Consider the following 19,003-nt stretch of genomic DNA (forward strand, 5'->3'; position numbering starts at 1 on the left):
CCAACCGACACTCGTGGAACTCGCCGCTACCATGAGAGAAATCGTCAAAAAACAAAAAAAAGTGTGTCGAGGAACTCAACGAGGCCATGAGAGAAACCGACAAACAACACGAAAGGATTACCCAAATGTTGGAATTGCGGGAAATGAGTGAAGAATACAAATCCCTCAAAGCGACCGGGTTACACGAGGAGGCCGCATTATTGCAACAACAACGAATGAAAAAAATGCGCGAATATTATGGATATTAGTAATTTATTTAGTTATGTTTTTTAATATTTTTAGTTATGTATTTTTTTATAATTTTAATGCATTATTAGTTATGTTTTTTAATTTTTTGTATTTCTTTTTAATTTTAATGCATTTTTATTTAATTATTTAAATAAATTGGTTTTTATTTGTTTAGTTTATTATAAAAAGAAAATAATAAAAAAAGAAACTGTAGGCCCAACTTGTAGCCCTACATCATTACACACCAAAAACAAATTTCCACTCCATGCTGACTGGACGTCACGTGTCACAAATCACAATTCATCCCCAATTGTAACCTCTCCACTACATAAGCCTTATTGCTTGCTTTAGGTCCACACACACTTTAATGTCTCTCTACTTTCTCTTTATTTGCAAAGACCGGGCCAAATGTGGGCAACCATTTACATATCCCAGGAATTAAACTTTATCTGAATAGAAATTCAAGTCCCTGACTTCATGTGCTATAATTTGGACTTTAACAAAAGGGTTGTGTACTTTCAATTCTAACCTCAACGGCTCAACTACCTACTTTTGACTTAATTCTAATTAATACTCAAAAATTTTGATTAAAATTAGTATCAACACAATTTAAATAAGAACTAGTAAACGGCCGTTCGTTGCTGCGAGAGCGTTGATACACGTTAAGACATAAAGTTATTAACGTTTGTACGCGCGTTATGACAGGTCTGGTTTTAATAAATTTATATTAAAACGTATATAGAAATAAGAAAATGCTTATATAAAATTAAGTTGTCGTGAAGAAAGTATAAATATATATATATGGGAGTGTTATCCTAAAAACAAGTAGTTTCCTAGGAAGATTAGGAATAAATCACAGCCATTGGATCAGATTAATCAATGGTTGAGATTTAAAATTACAAAAAACCGTCATAGTTTCCTACAATTACTCTTTCACCATTATAACCGACATAGTTTCCTAAAATTGTTCTTTCACCATAGGATGTAATGCCAAATGTTAAAATTCTATTGGTTCTTACCATTCTTAGAAAACAACTTCTTTTTATTTGAACCCATTTATATATATATATATATAACCATTTGTTTTGGTCGCGCATTGTGTGAGCTTAGTATTAAATAAATATTTTATTGAGACGTACACAAAAACATTAACGTTTGTACTCAAAATTTAGAGTAGCATTACTATATGAAAAAATAGTTAAAAATCTATTATCTTTGACCCAAATTGGTTTCGAATAAAATTTATACTGAAATGTAAATATAAATAGTCACGTCACAATTGTGTATACAAAATTTTAAAAACATAATATTTTCAAAAATAAAACATGTCAATTGTTAATTATAAAAGTCTATTTTTGCAAATGCATTGAACATGAAAATCATAAAATATAATAATAAAAATCAAATTTCAAAATTACTACCTCAAAGTAATTTGTAACAAAGTGATTGGCTTATTTCGTGAATAGTAAATTTTGTGAGTTAACCACCATATAGTTTTTAATATATATATAACTAGCTTTTGAACTCGTGTATTACACGGGATTTGTCAAATAATAAAAATAATTTAGATCATTTATTTCAATTGTGATTCTCAAAATACTTATAAATTAATTTAATGTAGAATTAATGGAAAAAACAAACGGGTGGTTAACAAAAAGTACTAAAATAGCATGGTTTTAATGGAAACGTCAAGAAATTTTAAAAAAAGTATTAAAGTTGTGTAATTTGTCAAACCTCAAGTATGAAAATGAAACTTAATTCAATAATGAATAAAATCCACACTATGTTATAACCCACTTGACAAAATGGTTTTGACCCATGACCCATGAATAGCTAGAATGAATGAGATTAGAGATTAGGAATTAGGAGATATGTAGGCTTAACACCTAAGTTTCAACATTTTCTTTTATTAATATTGTAAGATTTCTGCGTATTATTAAGGACAAATACCATATAAAAATTCTAACAAGTTTTACGGTTTTTTTTTCAAAAGATATAGTCAACAAACTTTTTAAATGTTAGTCACACTAAATATTAAATTTTTAATAAAACTGTGAGCTTTTATCCTTAGTTTTCTTAAAACAATTTTGATGCATTACTTCCAAATTGTTTTAAATATTGTTATTTTTTTTCACAATTTTGCTAAATTTTAAGATGTTAAAAGACTTTAATATTATAAAAATAAAGGTCGAGACTTTTGTAAGAAAAAAAGTACATATGTTGCATTTTTTTTTCTTTTATGGTAATAACTAAGTTATTAATTTGAAGTGTTATATTATTTTTTTACAACAATCTATAGTTTGGATTATTTATATCCAGTTTTTCTAACGGTAGAAAACTCCATATTCATACATCAAAGTTTAGAAAGATTGAACGTTTTTTTAATATTCGTTAAAATATTGAAGTTTATTTTGGTCGGACAAACAACTCCACATCACATGCATTCCATATCTACTCAAGGTGATTGGTAACTCTAGAATCATAAAATCATCCTCCCCAAGTTTCCTAAACAGTAAACCATCATCTCACAAACGTAAAGTTAACTCTTTGAATCTTCTTTTAAAAAGTTCAAGGTCACACTTTTAATATTTCCTAATTCTTTAAGCAATAAGTTCTTCAACATAATTCCACTAACCAATTGTTTAACCAAAACTATATCTTGATGACTTGATGTAGACGTGAAAAAAGTATTCTCATCACCTTCAACAACACATTTAATTCTATCTTTTTTGGATTTACTCGTGCAACCGATGAATGCCAATAACAAGATTCGTTTTTTATCAATATTATGTTCCTTACTACAACTTTTCAGCGTTGAATTAAGTTTGCGAATATTATCCAAAAAAGTTATCTAGATGAGATGACATTTAATAGAACCAGCCATAGCCTTTCCTTTTAAACATCACCTTGTGGCCCTTAATCGTTGGTCATATGACTCATATCAACCGTGTCCATTTGCCAACTGCACTGGTGAATGCTCACCAGCAATTGTTTCCATGAGTCCCACATTAATAATGTGCCTCCCTGTGATCAAACGAACGCCCAAAGTAGAAGTCTAAAAAACATTATCTCTACACCCTGATTTGACATGTTACACCCATGCAATAATATAATATATGTACTTTCAACTAAATCTTAAAAAAAAGAAGATTAAGAATAAATCAGTTTCTATCAACACATAATCTTCACAAAAGTTTTCATAGGTTTAATTTAAGTGAAAGTGTGGTTTAGTTTTGTTTGGTTTCATGGTTTAAACTTATTGAGCCTTTATAACAAAACAAAGTATAAACAAAGACGACCTAATCTAGATTTGGATAGGATGACTATTTTGAATTTTAAGATATGTACTAGATAAATATAATACCCCCCCCCCCCCGGTGCGGAAGTCGAGAAGGAAATTGATCAGATGTTGAGTAGGCCATGGAAATCATCTAACTGTAATTGTTACGACTAGAAGGCACGTGAAGCACTCAAACCGGACCATAAGTGACCTTTTCTCGAAAGCCATGAATATTCATTTCAATATGCTTTGTTCGCGATGTGCATATTGGATTGCCAGAAAAATATATCGCGTTAACATTGTCACGGTAAACTAGAGTGGCAGTAGTTGGCAAGTGTTTTTGCTGCGTTAAAAGTTTCAAAGCCAACAAATTTCTGAAACAACATTTGCTACTCAACAATACTCTAGCAATTTATCAAACATTTGCATAATTGTTGTATGATTACAAATTTATAAACTTGATAAATATAAAACGTATATTCCAATAATAACATTCCAATAACAAAAATCTTGCCTACTAAAATGCTACCCATAACTAAGCTATAGACAAGGTCCAAGTACTACTCTGAAATGTGAGCAATTTAAAATAAACAAAAGCCCAAGATAAGGTTTCAACACGACTAAACCAACCAATAGACAATAAAAAAAATTAAAAAAAGTTTCACAATTCAAAACCAAACCATTAACACTATTCATGTCACAACTAGAAAAGAACACAATGATTCAAATATAGTAGCTCACCACACACACTTTTTATTCCATATGAAAAGCATTGGGACCAGCCAGCGAATTTGTGGGTTGTCACGACCAGGTTTTAAAAGTCGGAAACAGGACGTGACATACACGAAAGAAAGAAACTCACCCCACTCCATTCTCATTTCATTTCCTCTGACAAAAGCTTTTATTATTATCATCATAATATTATTATTTTATTCTTTTCCCAATTCCATTGTCTCCAAATTGTTTTAAAATCCATTCCTAGATTTCCTTCACAAAATCCCCAAAAAAATGAAAGATTTTCCTTCTTGTTTCGGTGAAAACGGAGTTCAAGTAGCAGATGCATCATGCACAAGTGCATTATCATTAACAACAACAACCGTCGCTAAAGCCCAAAACCTCGTCACTAATGTTTACCAGACCAAAATACTTGGCAAGTCAAGATTAATAATCGTCACTTGGAGCAAGAATCTTGTGGGTCATTGCTTTACTGTCGAAATTGAAGATCTGTCACATAAAACTCTCTCAAGAACCGATGTCAAGCCTTCAATCTTCTCCAAAAGAAAAGGTTCCAAGAAACTTGAACTTGATTTCGTCACAATTGATCTGTTTTGGGATCTTACTAATGCCCGGTTCGGATCCGGCCAGGAACCCGTTGACGGGTTCTATGTGGGTCTTGTGTTTAAGGAAGAGCTTGTTTTGTTAATTGGGGATCTGAGGAAAGATATTATGAAGAAGACAAAATGTTGTTCGAGTTCAATGAGGTTGTTGAAAAGAGAACATGTTTTTGGGAAGAATGTGTTTGGTACTAAGGTTCAGTTTAAGGATAACGGTCCGATCCATGACGTTAGGATCGAGTGTGATGTCTGCGAGCCGAGGGTTACGGATAGTGATAACCCTCGGCTCGTGGTTCGAGTTGACTCGAAGGTAGTGATGCAAGTGCAACATTTGGTGTGGAAGTTTAGGGGGAATTGCACTATTTCGGTTGATGGGTTTCCTGTTGAGGTGTATTGGGATGTGCATAATTGGTTGTTTGGGTCCTCGACTGGGAGCGCGGTTTTCATGTTTCAAACGTGTTCGGGTTTTGAGAAAAGTGGCGCGTTTGGGGGTGATCGGTCCATGGCTACGTGGTCGAGTTCGCAGAGTTGGTCTAGTTTTTGTTTGACACTTTATGCTTGGAAGAATGAATAGGTTGAGAATTTGATTTGTTTCAATCTTTTGTTTATGGATTTTGTGTTAAGTTTTATACAACCACATTATATGCAATCTTTGCAATCTTGGTTTTTATTCTATATACTGATTATCTGCAAAAAATTCTTTTGTTAACATATGAATAGTTTGTTTGTAGCAATATGAACATAAAAGATTAGATTTGTTACTGATTTAGAGCTATAACTTTATTTTTTAACTCCTTGAATTTTGCTTTCACTGACTTATAATGTAAGGGTAGTGGGTGTCGAGTTGGGATCAGGAAAAGGTTGATAATGTGACGGAAACTCATCGAGGGGAACGATGTCCCCTATGCGGTATTGGGAAAATGGAAAAGCCTTGCGGCTTTGTGTACTCGCGTTTCACAATGCTATTTAAAAAAATACAGAAATAGTTTAAATATGTTAGGAGGTGTTCGAGATTACTTACTTAGGCTCCTTTTTAACTTAAGTTGTTTGATAAGTCGGAATATTGTGAGTTACAAATTAATAAATCAGGATATTCTGAGTTATTAATTTTTGACAAAAAATTATGAGGTAAAATAAGGAAACCCAAACATCTCCTTATTAAACTATTATAAGTACCAATCTTTTCAACCATTTTTTACATATATTTTTCATGTATTTCTCTCTAAAAAGTTCACAACATGGAATAAGGATATCTCGATCCTGAATCGAGTAGCAGAAGGCCAAGGGCATGGAACTATCAAGAAGAAGTGGCGAAGGCAAAGGATTGTGTACATGTTTTTATGAAGACCAAGACACCTAAAACCAACAAAGATCGGATAGTTATTTAGACGAGTCTTCGATTATGTTGTGTAAGGAGCAACGGATAGTGTTTTCTACCAAACGAAATCGAAGCGGAAGAATATGTTAAGAAATATTAACATTCACCAATGTATCGATGAAGATATGCGAGATTTGATGGTGGAAATCTCGAGTCGTTGGAAATGGATTTAGTTTTAATATTGTTTTATGTTTTTTCATTGTTAATCTTATTATATCATTGAAATGCATTTTATATTGTGTATTTTGGTAATATTTAATAAATTTAATTTTTCTTATTATAGAAAACTATTAATAGCATTTAATAAAAAATTTTTTATGGAAGTTAGGGACCACACCACCTTTAGGCCATGTGTAGTGGAGGGGCTACAATTGGGGGCGAATTGTGACACGTGACGCCCAGTTAGTATGGAGTGCAAATTTGTTTTTGGGGTGTAATGATGTAGGGGTTACAAGTTGGGCCACAATGTCTTTTTTTATTATTTTCTTTTTATAATTAAACTAATTAAATAAAAACCAATTTATTCAAATAATTAAATAAAAATGCATTAAAATTAAAAAGAAATACAAAAAAACAAAATGCACAACTAAAAATATAAAAAAAACATATAGCTCGGTTGGCGAACATGTTTAGGTTCGGGTCGGGAAACTGAAACGGATAGCTCGGTTGGTTTAGGTTCATCGGGTTCCATTGTAAGTTCACGTTCGGTTGGTTTTGCTAACCATGGTGTTGACCGAAAGGAGAGAATGGGTGGTTCGGTTGGTTCGGGTTGTTTCTAGGATTCATTTTGCATATACATATATATACACACACACAACATATATACATATACATACATACATATATATATCACACACAACATATATACATATACATATACATATATATATACACACACACAACACATATACATATACATATACATATACATATATACACAATAGTAATATAATAATAATATATAATATAATAATAATAAACTTCTTCTTCTTCTTCCAGGCGATAAGTTCATCCCGCCCCCGTCTCAAATCGCCCAAATATCGCCCAGGGGGCGGTGTTTGCGCCCTTTGTCGCCCAAAATCGCCCCTAACCGGCGCTCACTACATATAGCCTTAGAGAAGGAAAAAATAAAAATTGAATAAGGTGATTTGATGTTAATTTGAATTTTGTTTCACAAGTTTATGCGTCTTTTGAAATTGCGTATCCAACAGTAACTTTTTTTAAACAATATATGTAATATCCGAGTGAGCCTTTCTAACAGGAGATGTCACGCGGCTATACTGATTTTGATACTCTAGATTTGACTTACCTAGAAGCACAATTAAGAAGGAAACTCACCATTACGAGACCCCCCCCCCCCTCCTCTTTCTTTTAAATCAGGTATCAGTGTATCATACTTGAGACCTTAAAAATTTCAAGTTTTAACATGACGCTATGTCCTTGGACTGTAAGGCTAGTTGCACCCTTCAATAATTGATGACATAATCGAGATGTTAGTATAGTATCAATTAATAAAAATTTAGAAGTTTCGAAATTTGATTAGGTACTAAATGATTTAGATATTAGAATTTGTATAAAAAATAATATATTTACACTTTTAAATATACAATCAAAATAGAAGCAAACAACCATATTATTGGTTCTATCATTTTAAACAAACAACCTTGTTAGTAACACAATATAAATAACATCCCAATAAAATTTAATCACCACGGGGGGTTGTACTATGATATCCGGCCAATGTAATGGGATAATGCATATTGGAACATTCCGTAAACATGCTGATAAAGTTTGTGTGAGAATATAAAAGTAAAATGTTTTTGGCATTTGCGGATGATTGATGATCATAAACTCTCCCGGTGTACGTAAACATCAAGTGTGTGTTTGATAACATTTAGTAATCATAGTATTGGATGACAATATCCTCATCTTTTAAGTTAAAAGAAAATTACTTCAAAACGCCACTTCATTCCATTCCCATCTCTATAGTGAATAGTCTATGCCACGTCCCAATAATTTTGGAGAAAGTTAAATTCAACCCCCAAATATAGCGATTTACTATTCATCCTTGAATTTAAGAAACCAATTATATGTTGACACGTAGACACGTGAGATAATTTATAGGGAAATAAATATTAAAAAGAAAACACTATGACAGGAAATGGGATCAAGGGTCGGTTTTGGGCCTATACAGGCTAAACAGCTGCATAGGGCCTATAACCTAAAGGGGCTCAAAGTTTTTTAAGCTGAAAGTCTGAAACTATGTATCAGCCCGTCAAAAGTATACTGGCTTAAATCTGAAGTGGTGAAATAGCCCAAATAATATATTTTACTTTGACATTGGCGGTTTCTCTAATATGGACACCGCCCCACCAAAGCCTCAAAAAACTTTGGCGAATGCCCTTTTTGGAAAAATCGCTCAGAGCCTGGGAGAAGTTTTTGGATTGTCCCCCCGACAGAAGGCGGTTTTTGAATGCTTACAAGGTCCTCATGCCCAAGATTTTCTGACCGTTATCCCGATTGATGGCTTGGGCCAAAGCATGTCTGCGGTCGAGTATAGGGCCATTCTTAAGTACCGTTTGATGGTCCCAATGTACCCCGAAGACGAAACATGTCCGATCTGCCGTAAGGCCTGCCTGGATAAATTCGGAGAGCATGCGGTTCATTGTAAGGAGATGCCTGGGTTCAAATACCGACATGATTGGGTGCGGGACGTTCTTTGGGACATCTTAAGGCGAGCTGGGATATCAGCTAAAAAGGAAGCCCCCGTAAACTTCCTTACAGACCCCACGGAAGGGAGATCCACTCTACGACCGGCAGATTTGCTCGTCTTTGGTTGGGCCGGGGGAAAACACGCTTGTGTTGACCTCACAGGGGTATCTCCCTTAGCTGGTTTGAGGGATAATGGGTTTGTAGCCGGGCAAGCAATAAAAAGGGCTGAAACGAAGAAGGTGGAGAAACATGCTAAAGCCTGCGAAGAGAACCAACATGTTTTTGTCCCTCTGGCTTTTGATACATTTGGCTCCTTGGCACCGGAAGCTATCCGTTTTCTAACCAGGGTCCAAAAGGTTGTGCATAGCAATGTGTCGACTCCAAAGGGGCAGGGGTATGTCTTTAGCAGGTTAGGGTTTGCAATTCAGAAAGGGGTGGCGGCGCAGCTTGTTGCCCGCCTACCTGCTATATTGATGTAATATCTATGTTTCATCAGTAGAAATAAAATCTTTATAATTTAAAAAAAAAATAATATAAATCAAAATTAAAAAAACATATAATTATGCTACAATGGTATTGCTTTTTTTATCGTTATTACATTTATCGACTTGTCGATCGCTTTACTATGATTTTTTTTATATATGTATTTACGTTAAGTTATTGGGGCCTATGATTTATTTTTATTGTTTTTGATTTGCAAAGATATTGATGTGTAAGCTTCCCATTAACATATCTAGGTTTATCGATTGGTGTTTATAATATGAACCGAGTTTACAATTAGGGGCCGGTGATCGATACTTTTGAAAAATGATCTATTAACTATATATATGGAAAGCCAGAAACTTATCCATATATAGGAGGTTGTTTAGCATTGATCAAATCAGTGTTGGGGAGCATTCTTATATTAACTATATAAAATCTCATAACTTGAACATGAACCACTTGATTCATGTTTATGTCGGAGATGGATTTGGAACTAGACTATGGATCGATTGTTTTGTTGCCGACGAACCACTTTGAAGTACTTCTGTTATGTGTGACAAACGGAGATGGGATTTGGATGAAGAAAATGGCACTTCTCGGTTAGTTAGATCCTTTCGCTATGCTCTCGACCATGGCAACCTGAACTTGGGGAACACTATACACGAACCCGGTATTTTTAATTGGCAGGCTGTTTTGGAAAGGATCCCAACATGCACGGGTGGCTATATCGAAACGTAACACACAACTCACTCAACTTGATGCTCCTTTTGTCCTTGTGCGGCTTAATTACAAGAGGAATCCGCTGAACATCTTTTGGGGTCTTGTGAAATCTAATCTTGATTTCCATAGACACCAAATGAATATAACTGTACGTATTAATTACAACTGACTAGCTAGGTTGCATGGAGAATACCTTTCCACGTTGCAAAGTAATCATCCTAGCTAGCTCATATTTCGTTCTTGGATATTGTTCATGCATGCTATATAGTATTATAATCCGTGCAGTCCTTTCCAATGTCCATAATCATTTTACAAACATATCAAAACCAATATCTTTATGATTAGTTGTAAAACCACATTATGATTAATTGTGTGAATAGCAAGCAAAAAGCTTTACATGGAAAAATATTTCAAAAGCTAATTCGAACAACCTTCAATTTCAAATAGTCTCAAAGCATACGCTTCGATTCTACCTACATGTGACCATAGAAAAACAATTATATTGAGTACGTATTTTATATATTTTTACCAACATATCTATAAAGAAATTTGTCCCAAGAGTTATAATAGTGCATTTTGAAGAATCTGTGCATTTACAGTGACTGAGGGAGCTTTCTTCTATGTTGCCTGCTCTTTACCCCTTTCTTTTACTATAATACAGATAATATAAATAATCTTAAAACAATTACCTTACAAATTTGTATTTAGTAGTTTTAACACAATTACTAATACAATGAAAAATGAAATATCTAGTCTTCGTCGCAGGTAGTTAAAGAGCGTAAATGTGTTGCATCAAAGTTGTTGATCCAAACTCGTTTGAAATCCATTTACGAGACCAAAAAAATACTTTTATCTTAAATACGTACAATAGCATTTCAGTAAACTTCATATTGGAATGTTAGCAAAAAGATTTTTAACAATTGCTAATCGCTCCACGCACGGTGGGAATTTGAGGCACCAGACTGGCGTGTTGTTCCATGACAATACCCGCAGGGCCGTCTCCGAGAGTTTAAATACCTCGGCCGAGCAAAAATAAAAAGGCGTATGCCTTAACAAAAAAAATTTATTCGCTAGCATACATGGATACAACTTTTATCGACCGGTTTATTATAAGCAGAAACAATTCCGAGCATGCAGTTATCTCATAAATCATTGCTAATAACCTTATATTTAACACAAAAAAACATATATATGTAATATGTCCGTATAAAGAACTTTGTGCCCCCGAACCTTATGTACCCCGGTCGATGGTGCGGCTCGCACACCCTCCGAGCCTCCCCTGAATATTATACCCGCTAGACACACCAACCCCGTAAGGATGCTTGCATACTTGTCCTTATAGAATTGAAAAACTTTAATCTTAAACGAAATCTTAAAATCTGTTATTTAAATTTAAGTGATGAAAATGAAATTTAATTTGGTATAATGCAAAATAATTTTTTTAAATAAATAAATAACATTTTAGATTTTATTTCATAAAATAGTATTTAAAATTTACATGTAAAACAATCAATATTAAACGTAATAACTAGCCGGCCCAAATGAACTACTCATGTACACTCAAGCAGACCAGTTATGTTGGTGGTTTTCGGTCCGAATATAAGCACAAACATTGTGAAACATACAAGAGGCAAGGCATGAAAAATACAATTACTGTTACATTAAATTTGCAGTTTGTTATCACATTAATACTTTATAAGAGACCCTTTCAACTGTACTAACACCAAATAATTACTGTCATGGGATGATTCACAACTGAAAATGACCAAATACATCTCATCCCGAGACGGTAATCACCATGCGGATAGTAATGAATGTTGATGCTTCCATATTAGTCAATGCAAGAAAGTCAACACTTTCCGGCTCTTTATGTAGTCATGGTTTCTTCAATACAAAAGGTTTTACAACACCTACATTTATCAAAACAATCACAATTAAATCAACTTTAAAAAGTTAAACTAATGCTTATAACACAAATTATATAGAGACTAGCTAACTTACCGCCTCCACCTTCTTAAAGTTGATCTTTTGTGTCGGCAGAAGTTGACTGGTTGAGGCTCTTGTTAGCATCTTGAGACTGGCATTGATGATGGATTTTTATTAATTTCATGAATAATAATATTATAGAATGGTACACAGAGCCTACTTGGTATAAATTGTATATTTAGTTAAATATATATCTACATAGTATATACCATTATACATAAAATTAAGATAAAAATAACTAATTATATAATATTTTATATATAAAGTTTATAATTAATAAATAATTAAAGAGCCAAGCCGAGCCGCCCTCGAGATTCAAAACTATTAACGAGCCAAGCTTGAGCTTTAGAAATAGAGCTAGAAACGAGCTGAGCTCAAGCCCTCATAAGTTAAAAGAGCCGAGCTGAGCTCGGGCTCGACTCATTTACACCGTATTTTTTAGGGATGGGAGGAAAACCAGAAATATCCAAGACAGACATGGGATTGAATGTAATAGTTTCACGGGTTTGAAACAGGTATGGTATTAGGTGATACAAGTCCAATTACCAGAAAATCAATTTCATGCCCATGTGCACGCATCGAAACTATATATATATATGATCAGGATCATGAGAGAACTTTTTTGAAATTGAGAACCATGAGAACCATTTTTTACCACAAAAAACCCAAAAATAAAATAAATCATAAAATAAAATAAAACACAAAAATGAAAAAAGTAAAAAAACCAAAATTCTTATTTTAACATCCCGGTTTCATAAAAAAAACCCTCGGTTTAGCCAAATTATATACACATATGTATAATATATACATATATGTACATTTACATGATTTTTTTATACACATGTGTATAATTTAAGATAAATGACACTGTACATATGTGTATATTACGTAACTAAAGATTAAATAAAATTATACATATGTGTATAATACGACGTTTTTTTATTATTTTTATTTTTTTTAATGAAACCGGAATGAAATATAAGAATTTTGGTTTTTTTACTTTTTTAAAATTTTTGTTATTTTTTGTTTTATGATTTTTTTAAATATTTTTTTCAAAGGTGTTTTTAGTGGTCCAAAATGGTTCTCAAAGTTCTCAATTTGCAAAGGGTTCTCTTAGGATCCTTACCCTATATATATATATATATAACCGGTATGTTGAAGCTGTTAAAAACTTGAAACTATTGAAAACATAAAATTTGAAATTACAAGTTGGTGTTTGAGGTGAGTTTAAGATCGGGTAATGTGAATGTCAACAAGTACAATTAACTACATAAGACTGTAAATAAGTAGTACCTCACTAGATATATGCGTCATTGGATCATTGGAGCCAGGACCCACATCTGGAACATTGACTTGTCGAACATTAGGATAATAAGGTATCCCGGGCATAGGCGGTTGAGGTAACATGGGCATACCTTGACTCGGATGCCCGTATACAGACGGTGAAGGGACCGTGTGTCGTGACCCTTGCGTAGAAGAAAACGGGAACATATGCGGGCTCCCATTCATCTCCATTCCCATTCCATAATTCATTCCCATTCCCATTCCGTAATTCATTCCCATTCCAATATTGCCCATGGGGGAGAAATGAGGAGGATGCATTTGTTGCATTCCGGTCTGGAACATCATTGACGGCATGCATAATCCAGCTCCCATTGACATAATCTGCAATGGTTGTAAAAGTAAATCAATAAATAATTTAAACAAAATTTAAAGCGTATGATGAATATCATTAAAATCCAACATATTTCCTCATCTTTCAACGAAAACTCAGTCAACATAATTTTGGCATATAAAATTCATGTCAAAAACACACGAAAAAGTCCATCAAGCTAGTTTGTTATCTGAACAATCCCTACACTTGTCTCTAATGCATGTACATGTAAAAGTATTTACAAATAATAATATTTAAAATAATGACTCGTTACTCTTTAATGTCACTTCATCAAATTTTGGCAAATTTAAGAGGTAAGATGTCACGATTTTAAATACTTTTCGCAAGTACATGCATTCTAGACAAGTGTAGGGACATTAATATAGCAAAATCGGATTGAGGAACCTTTTTTTTCTTTTGTTTACATGTACAAAGACTTTTATATGCCAAATTATATTCAGAAAGAATGTTAGCTTTTATTAGCCATATAAAGTTTAGAGAAAGTTTGAACATTGTACCTGTACTTGAAGTTGAAGTGTCTTTAAATACTCAATCGCCTCATCAAGCATTGATGCTTTATCCACCTTGTAATTCAAAAACCAAGATTCAGTTTTAAAACACCATAAAAAAATGGTGATCATGGGAACCCATTACAGGTAAACTCACTGGACCCCACAAATAGCCTGCTTTAACCAATTGTATCGGATAAAATGTAATTAATAATTACGTTGTGTACCTTGTTGCAATTTGGTATGAGTTCTTGTAGTTCACGCATCTTTTCGTTTATCCTATCTCTTCGCCTCTGTTTCAACATTTAAAAAACAATTATTGATACATTTTTCAAAATGAAAGTAATAATTTATACCCGTTTACTTATGAATAGTTTGATTTGGGACGTGTGTTTGACCAGTCAAACAAAAAATTAACTAAAATGGAACAAGTCAAGCAGGTAAAACAAGTAGACATTCTAGTTTTAAACTTTTAACCATGATTATCATAATAGTTATTTATAGTAAAAATATTGCAGTTTAGGAAGAATTATAGGAATTTGCTCACCCTTTCAGATAAGTTATGAACCTCAGCAGCTCGGCTTCGCTTAGAACCTGAACCACTGCGAGAAGCGCGTGCGGTTTTAGTGCCCAAAGATTCTTCTTCATCATCCTAGTAAAAACACTATTTATAATCAATAAACTTAACAATAAAATAACATATAAAAAAATTAAAAATATGCTTTCAACATACTTGACTTTGACATTCAAAATCTTCCATATCACGCGATCTTCTCTTATAATTTTTGGTCAAATCATTCGACGCTCGGTCAACACTATTACCCGAGCAAACAGAAGAAGCTGCACCAATTGGCTCATTACACTTTACAGTTTCTTTACCTCCATTCACATCATTGGTTGACTTGTTAAAGTCAACACAAGGTGGCGGCACGGGCTCGTCTACTGGCTTACTTGCAGACGGGTTTGACCCTATTTTGACCACATCCGAACTCGGTTGACCAATTTCTTTCTGAGCATTAGACTTAGCCATAACTTTAGCAGCCGGTCTAGAAAAATGAGAAAAATTCAACACGGGTTTACTTCTAACACTATTATTTCCTATATCTGAAACTCCTGATCTGACCGTTGGATCTGAAAATGAAAACAAGTGGCTGGTTCTTGAACCTGGATCTTTATTAACTTTCTTTTCGATTACATTCAGGTTATTATGCATGGCGGGTTCGTGAGCAGTGACACCGGATAACTCGGGTAACAGATCGGAGCAATAATCATCAAGTGGATAATTCAACCAAGGTACTATATCATCATCTTGATTTGATCCAATCACATCCAAAATCCCATCTTTTTCTTGAATTCTTGATGTTTGAAACTGAAAGTTACTTGAAACTGGTGTCTTTTTAGCTTTACTTGACTGACCTTGCGTCAAGACCTGACCTTTTTCCCATATTAACTCTACAAACTCATTGTTCGGTCTGCGATTATCAAAGAACCAACGCACCCATGAACATAAACTCAATAAAGATTACAACTTTATTAAAAAAAAAGTAAATAAATAGAAATCAAGAAACTTACATATATGAAATATCATTTGGTTTTTGTTGGGATGATTCATTCTTTTCATCAACAGATGCATACAACTCTGAAAGTGGCATCTTTGGATCAAAATTAGCAAGATTTCTCTCAGTACTCATACACAGATAGCCTTCAAATCTGCTTCCTGACAAGTATAAATTATTTTATCCGTGTCCATACATGTCTGTATTGACAATTTTTATATCATTATATGATTTCTTCCTATATTGTAATGTCTTTATCTGACAAAATATTATCTGGAGCAGCCATAAATATATAAACAATAATAATAATAAGTATAATAATAATCCTAGTATTAACACTTTAAGAGTCAAACCAATTCTTTAATGTTGCCCTAAAGCTGAAACTCAATCTAATTAAGCTTATTCTAATCATCAGTCATTAGTCAAACATAAGTAAACAGGCCCACAACAAATCCAACCATGAAACTATTAAATTATATATTGATTAATGAATAAAGAAACCAACCTCTGTAAAACAAAAATCCCCAAATAAAGATAATGTATGTCTTCACAATTTCAGGGGTTGTGATGGAAATGAAGTTATGGTCTTGAAGACCCGGTTGTTTTCCGGGTCGGGTTGGGTGTTAATTAATTTCTTGAAAAATGGGGTATTGGAGTTTTGAGTAGAAAGAATTTGTGGAAAATGGAGGAATAATAATAATAAAGAGAAGAGTCACACAATTAAGTTGCAACACAATTGTTGCATCCATTCCTTATTTGTAACCTTTATATAAAGTTTCCAAAAAATTTTCACAATTTTGTTTTTTTCTTCTTAATCTTTAGAGTATCTATGTGTGGGCCCACAACCCCCTCTCCCTCTCCCTAACCATCGATATCTATGAAAATGATTACGAGTCTGAAATGGCCTCTAGTTTGTGTGAACCGACTTTCGTATTTGAAATCGACAAGGTTCGACAGCTGTCACGCTTCTTCACCAGCTAAACGTGAGGTCATGTAAAGGTGAAAGAACCTCTTGTTGACGATGAAGTTAGGAACATTGTGATTGTCGTATTTGAGTTTGTTTTCATTTAAGAATTTTGCTTTAGTACCGTTAACTTTATACTAGATGAAAGCGTGAAATTGAATGCTAATGTCCTGTTCAAACAGAACGTTAGATCTTAGGAAGATTGTGTTTATTCATTATGGGTGTATTTTCAGTTGAAAATTTTGTTTTTATATTGTTAATGTTGCTATTCGATGATAGATGACATGATATTGAATGTTATATAGTGCATATAAGTCGTAAGTCAACAAACTCACTTGAGAATAATGTTATATCTTAGTTGTATTGCAATACTAAATTTTACATGTTGGAAATGCCATGTGTATGTTTTATGCACCTATTTAATACACTGTTAGTTTTATATGCATACGTGACATGGGATATGAACAGATTTGAAGTTTTGAACACTTGCTAAAAATTCATGTGCTAGAAATTATTAAATACCAACTTGTACAAGTAAATATAATATACTTGGTTTTTGATTAAATGAAGTAATTGTATTTTTCATGACTTGTATATTTATTTAAACGTATCAATTGTGAGCTAAGGATATTTATTATTTCGATAAAATAGAATTATTTGAGCTGAAAATGATATATAATGTATCTTGTTTCTTAAAAGTACAATTTGGTGATTTTCAAGAGCTATGGAATATATTTTCACCAAAATACTACAAATATGTAAATTTGACTCATTCCTTGGATGATTTTGTAAAACATAGTTGTTAATTGTAATACTTTGTGACTAGAACTTTCAAACATGAGGATCAAATTCCAACATAAATGTATTTCTGGTTTGCAACAATCGAAGACCAACACATATATTGTGTATCGGATTTAAACTATGACAATCCCAAACTCATTAGTGAGATCCATGGGATTCATGCTCTTGCCGATGAGACATGTGGCGAAAGTTGGAAGGGATCAAGTTAACCTTGACAAACCCTTGTATGTTAATTATTTAATTCTTAATCAATTTCAAATTAAATCAATATTCAATTCAATGTATTTTAAAATCTACTTTTAAAGACTTTTATTTTTTAATTTTCCTATTGTAAATAATAATTTACTATCAAATTTTTAAACTTCATAATTACATTTGTTATATGAATTATATATAACAATTTTTCTTTATACAAAATCTTATACTTATGTTTATTCATTTCTTGATAAGTTCCCTTTTTTTTTGAATTGTTATAAATATTGATAATCAAATTTTGATAAAATCTGTAAATACTAAAAAAAATATCTTTTGTTGTTTGGTATTATTATTTATTTGTTCTGTTGGGAATTTCAAATCACAATAACCATAAAACTTTATTCAGATTCTATTTGTGTCAATTGTAACTTTTGGTTTGAAGTGGAAAAGAAAGTGCTCACCAAGACAATTTTGTCGTTACCCGGGTGTTTAGGATTGCTTATTTTCACCAACTTATAACTTATAAACTTTTTGAAAAGTAATAAGGTGTTTGGGATTGCTTATATTGTGAGAGGAAAAGTTCCATAAGTTACACTTTTGTAACTTATTAACTTAACGAAAAGTTATAAGGAGGCAAAATTAACTTATTAACTTTTTTTTCTTAAACTCTATTAGTTTCTAACTTTCTATCATAAACTCTTCAATTAATTATAAAATCGTTACATAAAAATATATATATTGTTGGATCAATTGAATGAAAACTATGATATGCTTTTGTTCACAAGAAAATTTATTCATACGATCATCTATAGACACTCAAATTTCTATTAAGGATTATTACATGCAATAACACATATTCTAAATCTATATTGATTAATAATATTCAGAACTATTGACATTCGATATGCTAATACAGTACTCATAATCACTAAATCCATATCATTTTCAATATTATTTAATATGTTAATATAGTACCCCCGTAATTTGGGACACGACACGACTATAATCACTAACTTTTATTTTTCGTATTAAGTATTCCTAGATTTTGCATTTATAATTTTAGACTATGTGACACTATCATGAAAAAGAAATATTCTAATTCAATGTATATGTAAATGAATTCATATAATATAACTAAATTTAAATAAAAATTAAATATAATTTATTTTCTTTTAAACTTTATTCTTTTTTCCTAATTCAATG

The 19,003-nt window shown here is 32.6% G+C and overlaps 2 protein-coding genes across 2 annotated transcripts; one reads left to right on the forward strand and one right to left on the reverse strand.

The window, feature by feature from the left end:
* Positions 1-4,171: 4,171 nt before the first annotated feature.
* On the forward strand, positions 4,172-5,743 carry LOC143631253 (uncharacterized). The gene has a single exon (XM_077100073.1). It carries the CDS (start codon positions 4,517-4,519, stop codon positions 5,414-5,416), a length of 900 nt encoding a protein of 299 aa, XP_076956188.1. The 5' UTR covers positions 4,172-4,516; the 3' UTR covers positions 5,417-5,743.
* Positions 5,744-12,134: 6,391 nt separating this feature from the next.
* On the reverse strand, positions 12,135-16,523 carry LOC143631262 (transcription factor PIF3-like). The gene is made up of 8 exons (XM_077100081.1): positions 16,346-16,523; positions 15,857-15,994; positions 15,018-15,756; positions 14,832-14,936; positions 14,512-14,577; positions 14,294-14,359; positions 13,415-13,786; positions 12,135-12,212 (listed from the first exon to the last, which is right to left on the reverse strand). Exons 2-8 carry the CDS (start codon positions 15,973-15,975, stop codon positions 12,150-12,152), a joined length of 1,530 nt encoding a protein of 509 aa, XP_076956196.1. The 5' UTR covers positions 15,976-15,994; positions 16,346-16,523; the 3' UTR covers positions 12,135-12,149.
* Positions 16,524-19,003: the final 2,480 nt, after the last annotated feature.

This window comes from Bidens hawaiensis, unplaced genomic scaffold (assembly GCF_021521415.1).
Source record: "Bidens hawaiensis isolate Kalapana, Puna unplaced genomic scaffold, B.hawaiensis_p1.1 tig00000512_1, whole genome shotgun sequence".
Classification (NCBI taxonomy): domain Eukaryota; kingdom Viridiplantae; phylum Streptophyta; class Magnoliopsida; order Asterales; family Asteraceae; genus Bidens; species Bidens hawaiensis.

What these genes read in the sequence shown, in the direction of transcription:
- LOC143631253 (XM_077100073.1), top strand. Translation starts at nt 4,517, where the DNA reads ATGAAAGATTTTCCTTCTTGTTTCGGTGAAAACGGAGTTCAAGTAGCA.
- LOC143631262 (XM_077100081.1), bottom strand. Translation starts at nt 15,975, where the DNA reads ATGAGTACTGAGAGAAATCTTGCTAATTTTGATCCAAAGATGCCACTT. An exon ending in ATTTTGAATGTCAAAGTCAA is followed by an intron (nt 14,937 to 15,017) that starts GTATGTTGAAAG and finishes TGTTTTTACTAG; the next exon opens with GATGATGAAGAAGAATCTTT. An exon ending in TGACGCATATATCTAGTGAG is followed by an intron (nt 12,213 to 13,414) that starts GTACTACTTATT and finishes CATCAATGCCAG; the next exon opens with TCTCAAGATGCTAACAAGAG.